Here is a 15,196-nt window from a genome sequence, read left to right as displayed (position 1 = left end):
GTATGCAATTTTGGCATATTAACTGTTGTAAACTCTCTTAAAATGTAAAATTACTTATATGCCATGACAGCCATCGAAATGTTACGGTTTGCCGAGTGGTAAACATCTATCAAAGAATTACTGTTTTGTTCCATTGTTGGAATGCACTCTAAAAAGATAAAAATAATCTTCAAAGATTGAACTTTTACTTGATATAAATTTATATATTTGTCATGATGTTTTGTATGCAGTCGTGTAGTGAACTTATGAGTCTGACTACTCTCCTTGTTAGTAAATAATATATATATATATATATATATATTTGGATTTGAAATGAATTATAATTGACATACAAATAATACATGTAAGTTTTATGAAAATAAAAAATAGTTACTTTAACCCTTTGTGGACAGAACAGTTTGAAGCTGAGTGATTACAAATAAAATTAAATTTATTACGGTTGCTATGGGAGCTCTTGAAGTATACATACACATATGTATTCATTGCAAATCCATCTGTATTTATAGATCTTGTATATATGGCTTTCATCAAACATTCATCTGAGTTCTTTGTCCACAAATGGTTAAAGAAGGAACAGATTTGTAGGTCTGCTATAATTCATAATAATATTTTATTACTCTTTCAACAATTACGAAAAATGGTTTCCAATATATTTTAAACTTTAAGAGCATATGAACAGTTTTTTTACGTACTTCTGTATCTCCACCAAACGTTCTTTTCAACAATTCTGCCCCACTGGATAATAATCCAAGAGGAAGTCCACTTTCTCGAATTGGTGAACTAGATCGACTCTTTGGAGGACTAGCATCAGGACTATTGCAAGGCGTCGCAGTAGGTGTAAAATTCCTTTCTCCATTTGGAGTTCCAACACAGGATGGCGTGACAGCTTTTATACCTATTACAACGAAACATTTTAATTATTTTAATAAATTCACTTATTTTCATGAATTGATTTAGTCAAATTATTATTGTACATATACAGTTTTAGATTTGCTATAATATAATTAACCAGCAAAGAGCCAAGAAAGTAGAAACGCGTTTTTTTAATAAGTCATACTATACATTGTAAGTTTTGATAAAATTTTTACAGAGCATGTCCATACTTTAGGGGGTGAATCTACAAACTAAAACGACTCATGAACATATGTCCTATATTCCTTACTTTTTGAGCTATGAAGAATTAAAGAAAACATTTAAATTGTCCTCTTGGTGTGTTTGGGAGTACATGAACCATAGCTTTAAGGAAAAAAAGTATAAACTCTCACATAGTTAGTGCAACAAATATGTAAAATATGGAAGTTTTTACCTCAGCAGTATGTAATCAATTTAGTTAATAACATGCCCAATGTAATGCATGGCAATGCAAGGCAATTTGGAAAAATAATAGCAAATGGACAATATACTAGCATCATAGCATATTAGTATTAAGTGAATAGAGTATGTAAAATTAATTTCATTATCCATTGAGATTCAAACTCAGGTCCTTGACATTGGTAGTCAGAAATGTCATTGTTGTACTCATTTTTTACGTACTTGTTCTTCATACACACTTCCTAATAATTGTTTTACCTCACTCAAATATATTCTTAAAACTCATTACCTATATGCGATATATTAATATATATTCTTTTGATAAATTTCTTTTCTTGCAAATAAATGATCATTGCTATCCCAATTATTTTCTTGTAGTCTATACTTCTATTAAAAACTTTTTATTAATATCCCTGTCTGCAATATATGTAGTGTATATGACATCATTCAGTTCCTCTGATCCGATAAACATTTCTTTCACGGTATCAATCTCCATTTTGCCTACATTATCAGTATAGTTTATAGTGCAGGTATTCTTGTGGTTCTCATATTAATTGTGCAATAGGTTTTTCCAAGGTTTTATTTTATCTCTTATATAGTCAAATAATTGTCACTAATTGCAATTCACACACATCCAGTGTTCTAGTCATTGAAGGCCTGCCAGAGTGAAGATCACTTTCCACCGGAATTTGACCACTTTTAAATCATCTAAATGATTCCGTACCGATTGGATGTCGGTACGAAAAAATATTCCGTTTGGAACAAGAATGATCAAGCTTTTGACAAAATGTAATGCAGATTTTTTGTTCGATGCGTTCGATCATAGTGAAATGCAACACTCATGATTTTTAATACTTATAAAACTGTATACTGTTGTTGATTGAAGATCTGCAGGACAGTACCGTTTGGCACGAGTATTCATAAAAGTCCCTTTAGATGGTGAAAATTTGTTTTTCAGAATAGCACATGCAAGTAAAAAGATATATTCAAAGGTTGAGTCGTTTCCGGATATATTTTGTATATATGTACTAATATTATATAAATTGATAAAGAATAAAAAAATAACAGTTATAGAACCGGCAGAATATCGGTTCTGAAAAACTAAAACCGAAATGCGCTAGAACCAATATTATTTATAGATTTTGTAAAGAACTAACGTTTCATAATAATATACACATATATTGGAAAAAAGATCTTGTATAGTAAAATTTTTATTTGTTAAAGCTATAGATGGTTAAAATTTAATTATAATTTAAGCAAATATTTGTAATATTTAATATGCGTATAAATTAAATAATTTCTCGGAACATAGCCACTATGTAGTGATAAATAATTTTGCAGTGTTAATGCAAAGATTATTTTAGAGAAAAGACGTTGCAAAAATAGACGTTTTCGGATGATAAGGTCTCATTCATAAACATAACATATATGAGGTTTCAACCGCTAGCAAAGTCATAAAGTCGGTACGGTTATGGATGTAACTAGCTTAGTTTCAGGTATGAGTCATTGAAAAAATGCGTTTTTATTTCTGGTCCTTTTGTTGAAGACGTTGAAGTATATTAAAATACACTTTGAGAAACACAAAATTGGTTTGTAACAAATTTAAAAAAAAAAAAAAAAAAAAATACTTTTTAGTTTTAATTAATACATACCTCTTTCATTCAGCATCTTTGCAAGTCCAAGTGTTGTTGAAAATGTCGAAGTCGAATTTCTTCTGCTTAAAGTTCTGGGAGTACTCATGCCAGAATTTAAAGCACTACTTGGTGCAGTTGCAACTCTACTGCCCACAATACTTGAAGTTACATTTGTGTGATCATCAGGATGCAGAACAGTACTATTGGTAAAAGTATATATGGAACCCGTGTCTTGGAAGAGTTTCCCAGGGTTGGTATATTCTTCGTCTTCTTCAAGATCACTTAAAGTAAAAGTGACTAAGCCTAAATCTTCTAGGGCACGGCCTCCTCGTGTCTTCACTCCTGGTCGTTCCTCTAAAAGACCACCTGTAGTATAACGTACTAAGTTAATTTAGTGCTTATTTCAAACTTATATAAATTATATACATGAAAGGTATTAAATTAATAGAGGACTCGGCTATTCTACACATTCATAGCTAAATATTTGGTATTCAGTATTTATTTGTTGAGAGCAGACGAATCGGAATCAGCGCGTATAAATCTATGTAAGACACGATTTTTAAACAGTCGTTTCTCGCTTCTTCTTTGCCGAAGGCAAGATCGAAATAAAACGAAAATGAGCCAGAAGGAAGATTTGTTAAATGCAAAAGACGAAGTATCAGTATCATCCAAAAGAAGGAGCAAAACAAAATATTAATGTTACCGTTTTTCGTTCGTTTTCAGTTTCTTTGACTCGCTCTAGTCTTCACAGGACAGGAGTGAATAAAAACTGGTAGGAAAAGCGCTCAGCTTTCAACATGTAGACCAATAAGCTCAACTTTCAACGAATAAGTACTGTATACAGATTCCACTGAAAACATGTAATGTATTACAGTTGTATTTTTACTGAACCTATTATATTTTCTTTCTATTTTATAGTATATTTAACAATGTACATAACAATTTTACGAATTATATTTTGATTGACAAAATGAATTTTTATAAAACTATTTATTTACTTATTTTTATTAAACTATATTTATTTATATCATTCAAGAAACATGGGGATAGAATCGATTCAAGCAAAATATTTTTTGTAAAAATTACTTTAACGATCGTCAAGTGATTTATGTATACATTCATCGTTGGATGTGAATAGTACTTTGTTAATTTAACAGGATAAAACTCGATTCTCACTAAAATTAAGGTATCTCCTCCATTGTTTTCATTGAAATTGACATTTTGATAAAAATCGCATTTTGTACAACAAATTAAATGCAAAAAACATTAATGTGCTCACACCCGTAGATAACAAGAACCGAAAATTCAGAAAATTCCGTCAGATACAGACAATGTGTTAACACAATGAGTTTACAAAGTACTAAGTAGGTGTTACCTAAAGTTGGTGTTGCTAATTGCGTCCAATGATGCAAAGTCTGTGAACCTTCAATAGGTTTCACTATTTGTAATTTCTCAGGAATTCTCCAAGCATTTCCACTATAACCACTTAAATTTCCGGTACTTCCTGTAGACATAATACTATCCGGAGTTCTACAACCCAGAGGCACGAAAGTCGAAGGTGAATTGTTTCCAGCATCATAATCATAACTATATCCTGTACCAGTGCTCAAACATGCACGTCTTGCGAGGACTTCTGCTGGTGTTAACCTTCGAAGAGCTGCTTCAAGATCTGCTGCTCCAGGAGCTCCTGGTATACCAATTTGTTGTGGAGCTCTAAAAGTTTGTATAAATTCTTTTTATTCATTTAATGATGCATTTAATAGTTAAAATAAATATTTAATCTTTGATTATTTATATAAAATTAAACTACTATAATTTGTCGCCTTTGAATAAGATTTACTTTATTAAAGATGAAGGAATAAAGACTCACGGATAATCTTCAGAATCTGTAATAAGAGATCCTTCTGATTCGCTATGTCCAGTAGAATCCAGACTAGGAAATGTTGATGCCGTGGGTCGAAATTGTCCGCAACTCATTCGTGGTCCGATAGAACCACTTGATAAAGTTGATGTAGTCATTGAACCTATTCTTGGAAACTGATTACCATCAACCCCATAAGAACTTCTTGAAGCACTTCGAACCGTTTCGAAGACTTTTTTGTAAGTAGGTCTGTGTAATATATCAATGAAGAGAATTAAAATAGTAACTTAATTAATAATTATAATCTCTTCACACTTATGGATGAGATATCTCGTGACACGATGTTGATCACTTAATAGGGAAACCACTGTGACGGTTTGAATAATTGAAAATTGTCTTTCTATCTTTTCTTAATGTTTGGGGTTTAAAAAAAGTATTAAACTAAAATTGGCAAAAATATCAAAGTTACAGATATTTTAGTGGATGAAGCATAACACTCAAAAGTGGCCGCTCTTTATAGCGAGACATTTATTTGAATGCTTGCAATTCTAGTAGAATTTTTTGAACGAATGTAAAGTATTTGGTTCAAGATATTTAGCTATTATACAAAAGTATTTAGTCTAAGACGTAAGAAGAGTGAAGAGTTTTTGGACCAAGTGTCAGGTATTGTACTGTATGGCTTAGTCACTGTGAGTCACTCTAACAATAAGATGCACTCGATTCTAAAGTTCTGAGGTAAGTCTGTGTTGTTCCACACAGTTCTTTTACCAAAATGAGAATGGAGATAACAAAACATAAGGGAATAATTAAATCATGCAGCCAAAATGAACAATGTACGAAAGAAGAAAAGCATAAACTGTCATCACACCCATTTATGAAGATTTGAGTAAGAAAAAGATAGTGACCATATGTACCTAAACACTTTTTACTCAAAATAATAACATTTGTAAATTTGCTCCTAAAACTACATTGACTACAATGATTGTTCAACTGACAATTTAGTTAACCATAATCCTACTTAACGACGATTATTTGCGATTATTGCAAGTAATGGAAGTCTATAAAATCAAAATTAGTTGATGGATAGCCGCATACCGGAAAAAGCAAGACATGCTTTGCATTTTCGATGTTGAGCGAAAAGCAAAAACAGCGACACATAACGCTCGATTGAAAAAAGAAAAACAGCTATAACTGAAGTACATGACGATGATTTTTCTGTAGAAGATATGTTTCGAGATAAGTCCTGAAGTAAATGCTCTTTGATAAAATTGCAAACTTTAACGTTATTTCACAGACAATTTGTTCTAACACTTCAAACGCGTTTTTCTCGAAACCATATTTTTCAAACTGGACTAAATGCTTAATAATATTTCAGTTGTACATACCAAATTTTCTATTAAATATTTAATTCTTTTTTAATGTTAAAAAAAGTTATTTTTTCTTTAACTTTTGATATTTTTTCCTTAAAGGTTCACCATTTTGCAACAAATTACTTTTTTTTTGTAAATTCATATACACAATTTTTATTGTCTTGTAATTTATAAAAATGACCATTTCAGATATTACAGTGAAAAATTATACATCTGTCAGTTTTTTTATAAATTTGTAGAAGTCTCCCATGCTGATTAGCATTATAATTGCAATAATTGATACTTTTATGTGAAATTTTGGAAGAAAGTAGTTGCAGAAATGAATTTATAGGAACCATTAATCTTGTACATCACACTAGTAATTTTGGTATGAATGCAAAGTGTCGTTCATCAAAAAATTTGCTATGAAATTAAATTGCAACCACATTAGAATTAATTAACTAAACTCTAAGCAATATTAATAATATGACATTTAATTTTGTTACTAAGGAAGAATTTTTTAAAAGGCCGAAATTATCACCTATATCGGAAATATACTGTAATATTTAAATAAATCTAATTTTCATTCAAAATAAGAGATGTACTACTAATATAGAACAAGGAATTACATAATATTTACCTACTATGCTTATATACAGGGTGAGTCACAAGAAATAGGACCCTAAAATATCTCCTTTATTTATTCATATTTATAGTTATTTTTTGTCGTATTAACAAACTTTTGAAGTCTCATTATTTGAAGAGACACATACAGGATTTGGAAAAATTTTTTCCCGATTGTTTCTTTTTACACGATTATCAGTGTTTTCTTTTTAAGATAGAATCATGTATTTTTTATTATACAAGGTGATCCTTTTACTAGTAGACTTCAAAGGAGCGTCTTAACATCACGACAATAATCCTATTCTCTTTCTCTCTTACAAATGCTAAGTTGTTCAATAAGTTTTGTCATTCGATAAAACTTATATTATAGTCGTCTCTGTTGCAATTCGTCGACCAACCGCTGATACATAGTAACATCGACCTCTACATCGATAGATCACTATCCCAGCGATGTTTAGGCGGTAGCACTCCTTTGGATTCCACTGGTGAAAGAATCACCCTATAATATATTATAACCAATTTCAATATGAATTCATCGACCTAACATTTTACGACCTTGAGGTAATCTTAGACTGAGAAATGTAGATTTAATAATGTAACTATAGCAATAGAAATTTTGAACATTAAATATCCAAATTGTTAGATTGGATGTATCAGGCCTATATCATGACCAGCACGTTCATGTGATCTTAATCTACTTAATTTCTCCTTTAGAGGAGGGATTGAAAGATGAAGAATACCACAACCTAATTAAATCAGAAGAGAATTTTAAATTGTAAGAGTAATCAACTTTATGAAGTAATTTTTGTAGCATTTAATTAACGTAGCCTATGCCATCCATGTACTTACTATAATTTAAAATATGTTGTATTTGCTTATATATTCTCCTATAATGTTATTAATTTTTGCATAAAATACCAAACCAGAAGTTTATACAGTAATCAAAATTAATAATTTATCATAATATATATATTTCAAATACGTAATTATTATTTTTTAAATTATCTAATGAATTAAGAAATAATCGTGAAATAAAATAACATATTATTGGAATATAACCAAGCTCTAGCTAATTTGTTAATTGGTATTACAATCATCTAGATGATTTTCTCATTAAAAAAAAATTTTAAAATAATTGTAGATGAAAGATTTTTTTTAGTAAATTTGATTTCAGCTAAACTCTATAATAATTATGTGTGTATTCTATGCATTATCTACGTAATTTTTTAATTTTCTTTGGCGATACATTAATTCAATCTCTCGGGTAGTGGAACATCATCTAATTCTACACTCCGCCAATAAAAACACCTGACTGCAATACTATAGACATTTCATCGCCGCTCCCTTCCTAAGCGTATATGATGCAGGAGGAAAGATAAGAATAAAACAATTGTACCGTTAATTGTTCACTGGTGCATTAAAACAGTAGATATGTACGTTGCCTAATCCGTAATCGACACAAGTACACTAGAGTTTTTGTTAATGATATCTGTGTCTTTTCAATCCATAATTTCTTCATAGAATTAATTAATATCACCCAAATCCTCAAGTTTCTAAAGAAAATCGCATAACATTATTAAAAAGATTTAATCTATTCAGTTTTTAAATCATTATTTTGTTCTATATTGATTTGTATAAGGATTTACACATCTTGATAATAACATTGCATACAATACAGCAGTGTATTTTATATAGGAATAAATATAAACACTTGCTATAAACGTAATCAAAGAAATACTCTTGTTTAAAAGTGACGTAGACAGCATTACTTAAAATCACGGTGTACCAATTATCGATTACTGACAAGACAACGCAGATGTTTGCCATTGTAATCCGCCTGAGCAATCTTCTAAGAAAATATTATAGTTCTCTAAGACATACTGTAGGAATACATTTGTATTTTTTCAAATTAAAGCGAGAACGTCCAGTCTCAAAGTTTTAACGCGCAAAGAGAATTCCTCTAAACCTGTCGTGAATTATTAACATCCTGTAGTTAAGGCCGTAGTTACTCGAGGGTCGTTACATTTGTTTTGCCAATCGCACAATTTAGAATACCACATTGAAATGGAATGTGAACAGTGACCAGAGTGAACATTTTAACATATTTGTTTGAAAATATTTCAGTATATGTGTGGATAATGTTGCAAAGCAGACAAAGTGTCGAGAGATATTTCGTCCAAAGTATTCACCAGGTATTGAATCCCATAATGTCATTTATAAATGCATATGAGGGCTTCAAATACTTTTCTTATAAAAAATGAACACAAAATATATATTTCTCTTCTTTAAAATGCAATATGACAAAGTAACGTACATTCTATCAGCGCTGATACCAGAATCTACACTGAGTTCAGAATAAAGAGAAGATTCCAGTTCTGAAGCAATGGAATCTGGTTGTGGAGCAGCACCCATTGAGGGAAATAGAGATCCTCCTCTAACTGTAGGCATTCCTCTCTTTCTTTGTTTTCGTAATTGCTCTTGAGTCTCCGCTAATAAATTCACCACCTTGTAACACAAACAATTATAATACAGCTATCTATTACGTGTTATTGAAAATGCTGTGACATAATATTTATCATTATAACCAAAAATCTTTTGATTCTAAGTATAGAATCTGTATCTGATAATGAATGTCTGTTTAAACCAAAAATACACTACCGCTCAAAAATATCCGACATTACTTTGATTTTGGCAGAATGTGGTTCAATTAGTAATTAAAAAGTAATTAAATTGATTTTATCATTTAATCTTATTATTCGTATGTATACCAAAGTATCATTATACGGTAAAATTCTAACACTGTGCATTGGCTTCCTTTGCTTTAATTTGTACTTAGTTTTTCTTATAGTTCAAAACAAAAATTACACATATGAAAATGTGCTAGCAGCCTTATACTTGCAGAGGAAAGACACTTGATTCGGAATATTGCTAAGAGAAAGAAAATGTCAAAGTCGATAGTTCATAACACCATTAAGAAGTATTGTAGGCATGCGAGAAGTTGGTCACTGTTCAACAAGCTATAAGGTCACAGGGGACAAAAGAATCGTCTACGACTGCTACGCCCTTATACAGATACATTGGCACTATTAGTTAAGTTGGACATTATTAGTTAGAAGTCCATGTCTTGACGAGGAACGCGAATGAAACAAAAAACAACAAAGTGAAATGCAACGACGAAGGTTGCGAACGCATCTCAAATACGTTTTGCATCTTACTTTGTTGCGTTTTGTTCTGTTTGCGTTCCTCATCGAGCGGTGGACTTTTACGTTTGCCCAACTTAGCCAATAGTGACAGTGGTGTCACGAATGATGTGAGTGGACAATTTTTCTTTCTTCTATGATTGTTTAGCTTGCAGGACAGTGGTCAACTTTTCGTGAGTCTACGGTATACAGAAATTGAAGGTTGTTCATAGAAAAAAAGATTAGGAAGACCGATAAAAATTAAAAAATCTGAAGATCACTGAATAGAAACTACCAGTAAATGCAATAGACGACTTACTACATCGAAAATCGTGAAAATAAACGACGTCTCCTTAAAGTCAGTCAGCATGGATGTATGGTACTAAAGACACTACTTTTAAAATCCGCAAACGAAACAAAAAAATTCAATTGGATAAAGGAATATAAAAATTGGATTTTACTAAGCTAGGAATAGCTTTTATGGCCAAATACTGCCTACATATAATGTCTACAGTGAAACAAGAGGTGAACATTGTTATTATGTGGGGTTACATTGACTCAAGTATAATTAGTGATTTGGTGAAAATAGGCAGTATTTTTCGCAAGGAGCAGTACTTTAATATTTTACAAAAACGTCCTGTAACTTTTAGTAAAAGATTAATAAAATAGAATTTTACGTTTATGTGGCATAATGATCTGTGACACACCATTAAAGTTTATAGTAACTATTTAGAAACCTTGACAGGAGAAAATGTATTAAAAATTATGAAATGATCTTTCTAATCACCAGATTTCAACCTCGTCAAAAAGTTATATAAAGATAAGCGCGAGTTAAGTATCCAACATCTCAGAAAGACTTGTGGAAATATATAAAAGAAACGTGGAAGGAAATTAGCATAGGGACAATTAAAAACTGAATAGAAAAATTACTGCAATTATTTTAACCAATGATATCCAATTGTGGTGGGTACATCGATGAAACATGCATTTAATTTTATTGCAGTACTGGTAAATTTCGAAAGAAGTTACTTTTAATTTAAATCGTAACTTGTTGCAGAGTAAAGTAATATAAGGTTAATTTTATTTACTATTTTATGCGTGTAAGTAATATTTATGTGTTGTTATTACACAATTCATAAGTGTCCAGTCACTTTTGAACGGTAGTATATATGCTAAAATTGGTGTATTAGCTCTTTGGGATAAAAAGAAATCGGGGTTGCGAATCATCATAAACGAAGAGTCGGTTGCGAATTTGTTTCTGGAACTAATCGAATTTAAACGGGTTGGTCGAAGAGGATTGTGAATGGTACACAACACTCAAAATGGCTAGCACAAAATTTGTCCTCAATTGTAATTGACAGGGCCGCATTATGTGACAGTTGATCATGAAATCGTTTTCGATCCATCATGCGGTATCTGTTCTTAATTGGTAATATTGAATTTCTTATAATTGAAGAACCAGCTTTGCGCTGTTCAATGTAATAGATTGTTCAATAAGTTTTGTCGTTCGATACAACTTATCGAGTAACCTAGTACTATACTATTCAATAAGTTTGATCGAATGACAAAACTTATCGAACAATCTAGTATATGCGTCGGTAATTGGAAATTCGATTCCATGCAGCTAAAGCTTTAAAGCCGTGCCGAATATTATTTGATCGATGAGTTTTTTTCGATGAAAATAAGTCTAACCCATACCTCGTTCCGACTATCAATTGGATGTGTTATACGAATCGCTCCTAAATTCTAGAAATTTAAATCTTACACGATGAAAAGATCTATTTCTTATAACGTTGTCAAGAGCACACATGATTCGGTAGAAATGACTAGATTCATGACAATAAAGCAATTTTTAGAGCCTTAATCGTTAATTGAATTAGTTATTCGTAAGCGTTAGTATTACTAGCAGATGTTTCTAAAAAATTGCATGTTCCAAGGTTCCATGTCATAAATTCCGATCTAAAAATGGCTCATACGAGGCTCAAATGGAGAATTACGAGTTGTTTGTGATTTTGAAATCGGGAATTAAATGACTTTAATGCGATATAAAAATCTTTTCCTATTTTCATTTAAAGTATCAAAACACTACCAAATCTCGCTTAAAGAGACAAAGGACAAACCGTCAGTAATCTTGTCACGAGATATAAGTCTTGCCAACGGATTCAAAGACAGTGTCACTGTTTAAACACCTCAGTAATAATCTCGTGTGAGTCTTGTACTTAGTTCATCTCAGTAATACCTCAGTGATAATCTCGTGTGAGTCTCGTACTAAATGTTACAAAGCCTCCGCTCAAAAAGTCGTTATCGTCGATCAACATGACATTGCAACAAGGATATCGATCACTTCATCACTATATCCAAACGCGGGATTATTGCTGGCGCATTTACGCGACGACATTGTCTTTGAGTTCACTGGCTATAATGATTTCACATCGGGTGTAATTGACGAAACATTTAAATTTGACTTCGTTAAATCGACTAACTGATAGAGAGTGGGTTCTAAGGAATGGAAACGAAGAAACGAAAGATGAGTTTTGTTTCGGAATTACTAGCTCGACTCATTGGTAGGATCATGGTAGCCCTAAACTCGTAAACGAGATATATTTCAGGACTTGTATTTATGCGAAGTAGAATAGGAAGGAATGAACGCTTATGAGAACTGAAGACCCTTGTCGATGCCCTAGGAAACTACCGACAGACCACGTGTCCGGTAATGCAACACTATATTCGCCTATAAGAATAGAACATCAACGTTTAATTCTTTAAACTTCTAGTTTCTTTCTTTTACATTATTTCTAAATTAAGTTAAAAAAATGTATAGTGAAACCCCGTTGTAAAATCGCCAGATTTTATTAGTTGTAATGTATGTACCATTCGCACCCTAAACCTCACTCATTTACCTAAAATGGGGGGTACCGTAGTCTTTAACAGTTTATTGCATGGACAGATAGATTTGGCGTGGAACGTCTCAAAAATTAACAATTTCGTTTAAACGTTCGTTATAAACGGGTACGATATACAAAACATCCATGCATATTTCATAGTTTCATTTTCTTGAATTTGCTCATCTTTCTTATTTGATTATTTTCACTCGTTTTTACTCACAAAAGGAGGCCATATCTGTTAAATTATCAATTTTAATCGAACCTTTTTTGGTGAATTTAGAGTTATTTATTGTAAGTTAATTAGTGTTCGAGTGTTTTCGTCAATACAAATTTTTCACGCGTACTTTTTCTGGTGAATTTAGAGTTATTGTAAATCAATTGGGGAGTGTTTTTGTCAATACACATTTTTCACGTAGATATTTAACATTTTAATTTATTACTAATCCGATATACTTACGTTCTTAAGGGCAACCGCATGTGGCTTGGTAGCGAAGCGATTGAAGTGATGGAATCATACCTAAACATACCGAGTTTGAATCCTGCAGTGAACAAATTTTTTATCTCTATTTTTGTATTTTTAAACGAACATTTTTCTGCTTAAAAAAAATGGGGTTAAAAAATTTCCTCATCACAGGATTCGAAACCCAATACAAATCCACCACTTTACTCGCTTCCTTATCAAGCCACTTGCGATTACTATTAAAAACTTAAATGGTTTTTCTTCAATTAAGCATATTTGCTTGACGATACATTAAAATGTTAAATATTTTTGTAAATAATAAGTATTGACGGAAACGCTCGAACACAAGTTGACTTACTTTGCTCTAGATTCGTCAGAAAAGGTTTAATTAAAATCGACGACCTAATAAATATGACCCCCCTTCCTCTCTTTGTCAGTGTTCTTTAAATGCCAACTGCCACTGTCGACAAAATATAAGGGCGATTTGGCAGTTCAATCACTTGTGCTAAGCACGATGTAAAACACTGTCCGTTCGTGAGTGGTGATCTTAAAAAAGAGGATATACCGTATTCATTTATTCGATTGAAGTTTAAATGCATTAATTGGCTTTCTACCGGAGCTCTCAACAAAAATGTGGCCAGTTATAGCAAGACCGATTAAAATGGGTCTCGTTAAAACTATATAAGAGGGACTCTAATGCATGTAAAATTACTGTAATATTTTAGTTGTATCTATTGATAATTTTTACTTTTTTTTTTTTTAAATAACTTAATAAGAGTTACTACAAAATGTAAATAAATTGGCAATTTATTTTACTTCGGGAACACACCTCTGCGTATCGATCCTTGAATTCAGCCAATTCACTTGCAAGAGTGTTCTGATTATCCCGGGTAATAAGCAAAGTAGCTCCCACTTCGTCATGTTCGGCCATTAACCGTGCCAATCTCAATTCAGTTTCAGCTAGTTTTGCCGTCAAACTGATGATTTGTTCATGTTGCAGACGATTTTCTTCTTTTTGCCTATCAAGTTCTTCTGCAATTCCGTCCACTTCCATATTTGCGCTTGCTATATAAGACATGTACTCTTTTAATTTTACTAGTAGAATTTCTAACTCAAATCTTCATTAATATCAAAACGAAGCCCATTATTTAATGGAAAAATGATTTATTTTTTAACATGCAAAATTAAAGTAGAAGGTTAAAAAACAATTCTATAGTGACTTTATTCCAAAAGTAAAAAATTATAAGGGCAACATTAACTAACCAAGTTGGGCAGCAATATCTTTGACCAGTTTTGCCTCTTGCTCTTCTGAATTATCAGCATCGTGTATCAATTTCGCAAATTCAAGTTTCAAATGTTTATTTTCATCTTCAAGGGTGCTAATTTTTTTCTGCATCATGTCAAGGCTAATACCACGTAATCCGGTGGGCGTACTGGCTTCAGAGTTTGATTCTTCAGCATCATTGGTGAGAATTTGAATCAATTCTGTCTTTTTTGCGAGTTCGTGCGAAAGCTGAGTGATTCTTTCATTAGCTTCTTTTAACCCGGACTCTAAACTGGTAACTGTGGCTTCGAGTTTTTGGTTGTGCGATAACAGTTCCTTACCGATTCGTGCGGTTAGTTCCAAATCTTTCTCCTTCTGGAAATGAAGAAACTCATTTTTGAACGATTTAATATTTAACTACAAGGATTACATTTATTATGATCGACGCAAATTTTGAAATTACTCTTTAGCGCTGAAGTTGTTTTATATTTTATAAAAAGTGTACAAATGTATATATTAGTGGAAACATTTACCTCCTCCAGAAGCCTTGTAACTGCTTCTATATCATTATAAGTCTTGGTCATTTGGCTCACCCGGTTGCTACAAAGAACTGAAATACAAAAAAAAGA

At 31.8% G+C, this 15,196-nt stretch overlaps 1 protein-coding gene across 7 annotated transcripts in view; it reads right to left on the bottom strand.

Moving 5' to 3' along the window:
- Milt (trafficking kinesin-binding protein milt) overlaps positions 1 to 15,196 on the bottom strand; it is an 87,245-nt gene that overhangs the window by 3,254 nt on the left and 68,795 nt on the right. For all 7 annotated transcript variants that reach the window (XM_076306568.1, XM_076306567.1, XM_076306571.1 and 4 more), the window contains 8 exons: positions 15,101 to 15,177; positions 14,567 to 14,942; positions 14,133 to 14,368; positions 9,094 to 9,284; positions 4,816 to 5,055; positions 4,321 to 4,658; positions 2,964 to 3,311; positions 693 to 895 (listed from right to left, as the gene is read on the bottom strand). In XM_076306568.1, the coding sequence (XP_076162683.1) occupies positions 693 to 895; positions 2,964 to 3,311; positions 4,321 to 4,658; positions 4,816 to 5,055; positions 9,094 to 9,284; positions 14,133 to 14,368; positions 14,567 to 14,942; positions 15,101 to 15,177 (2,009 nt within the window). The remainder of the gene's footprint in view (positions 1 to 692; positions 896 to 2,963; positions 3,312 to 4,320; positions 4,659 to 4,815; positions 5,056 to 9,093; positions 9,285 to 14,132; positions 14,369 to 14,566; positions 14,943 to 15,100; positions 15,178 to 15,196) is intronic.

Source organism: Ptiloglossa arizonensis, chromosome 3 (assembly GCF_051014685.1).
Source record: "Ptiloglossa arizonensis isolate GNS036 chromosome 3, iyPtiAriz1_principal, whole genome shotgun sequence".
NCBI lineage: Eukaryota > Metazoa > Arthropoda > Insecta > Hymenoptera > Colletidae > Ptiloglossa > Ptiloglossa arizonensis.
The sequence above is the reverse complement of the archived record's forward strand: the minus strand, read 5'-3'. Positions and strand labels throughout refer to the sequence as shown.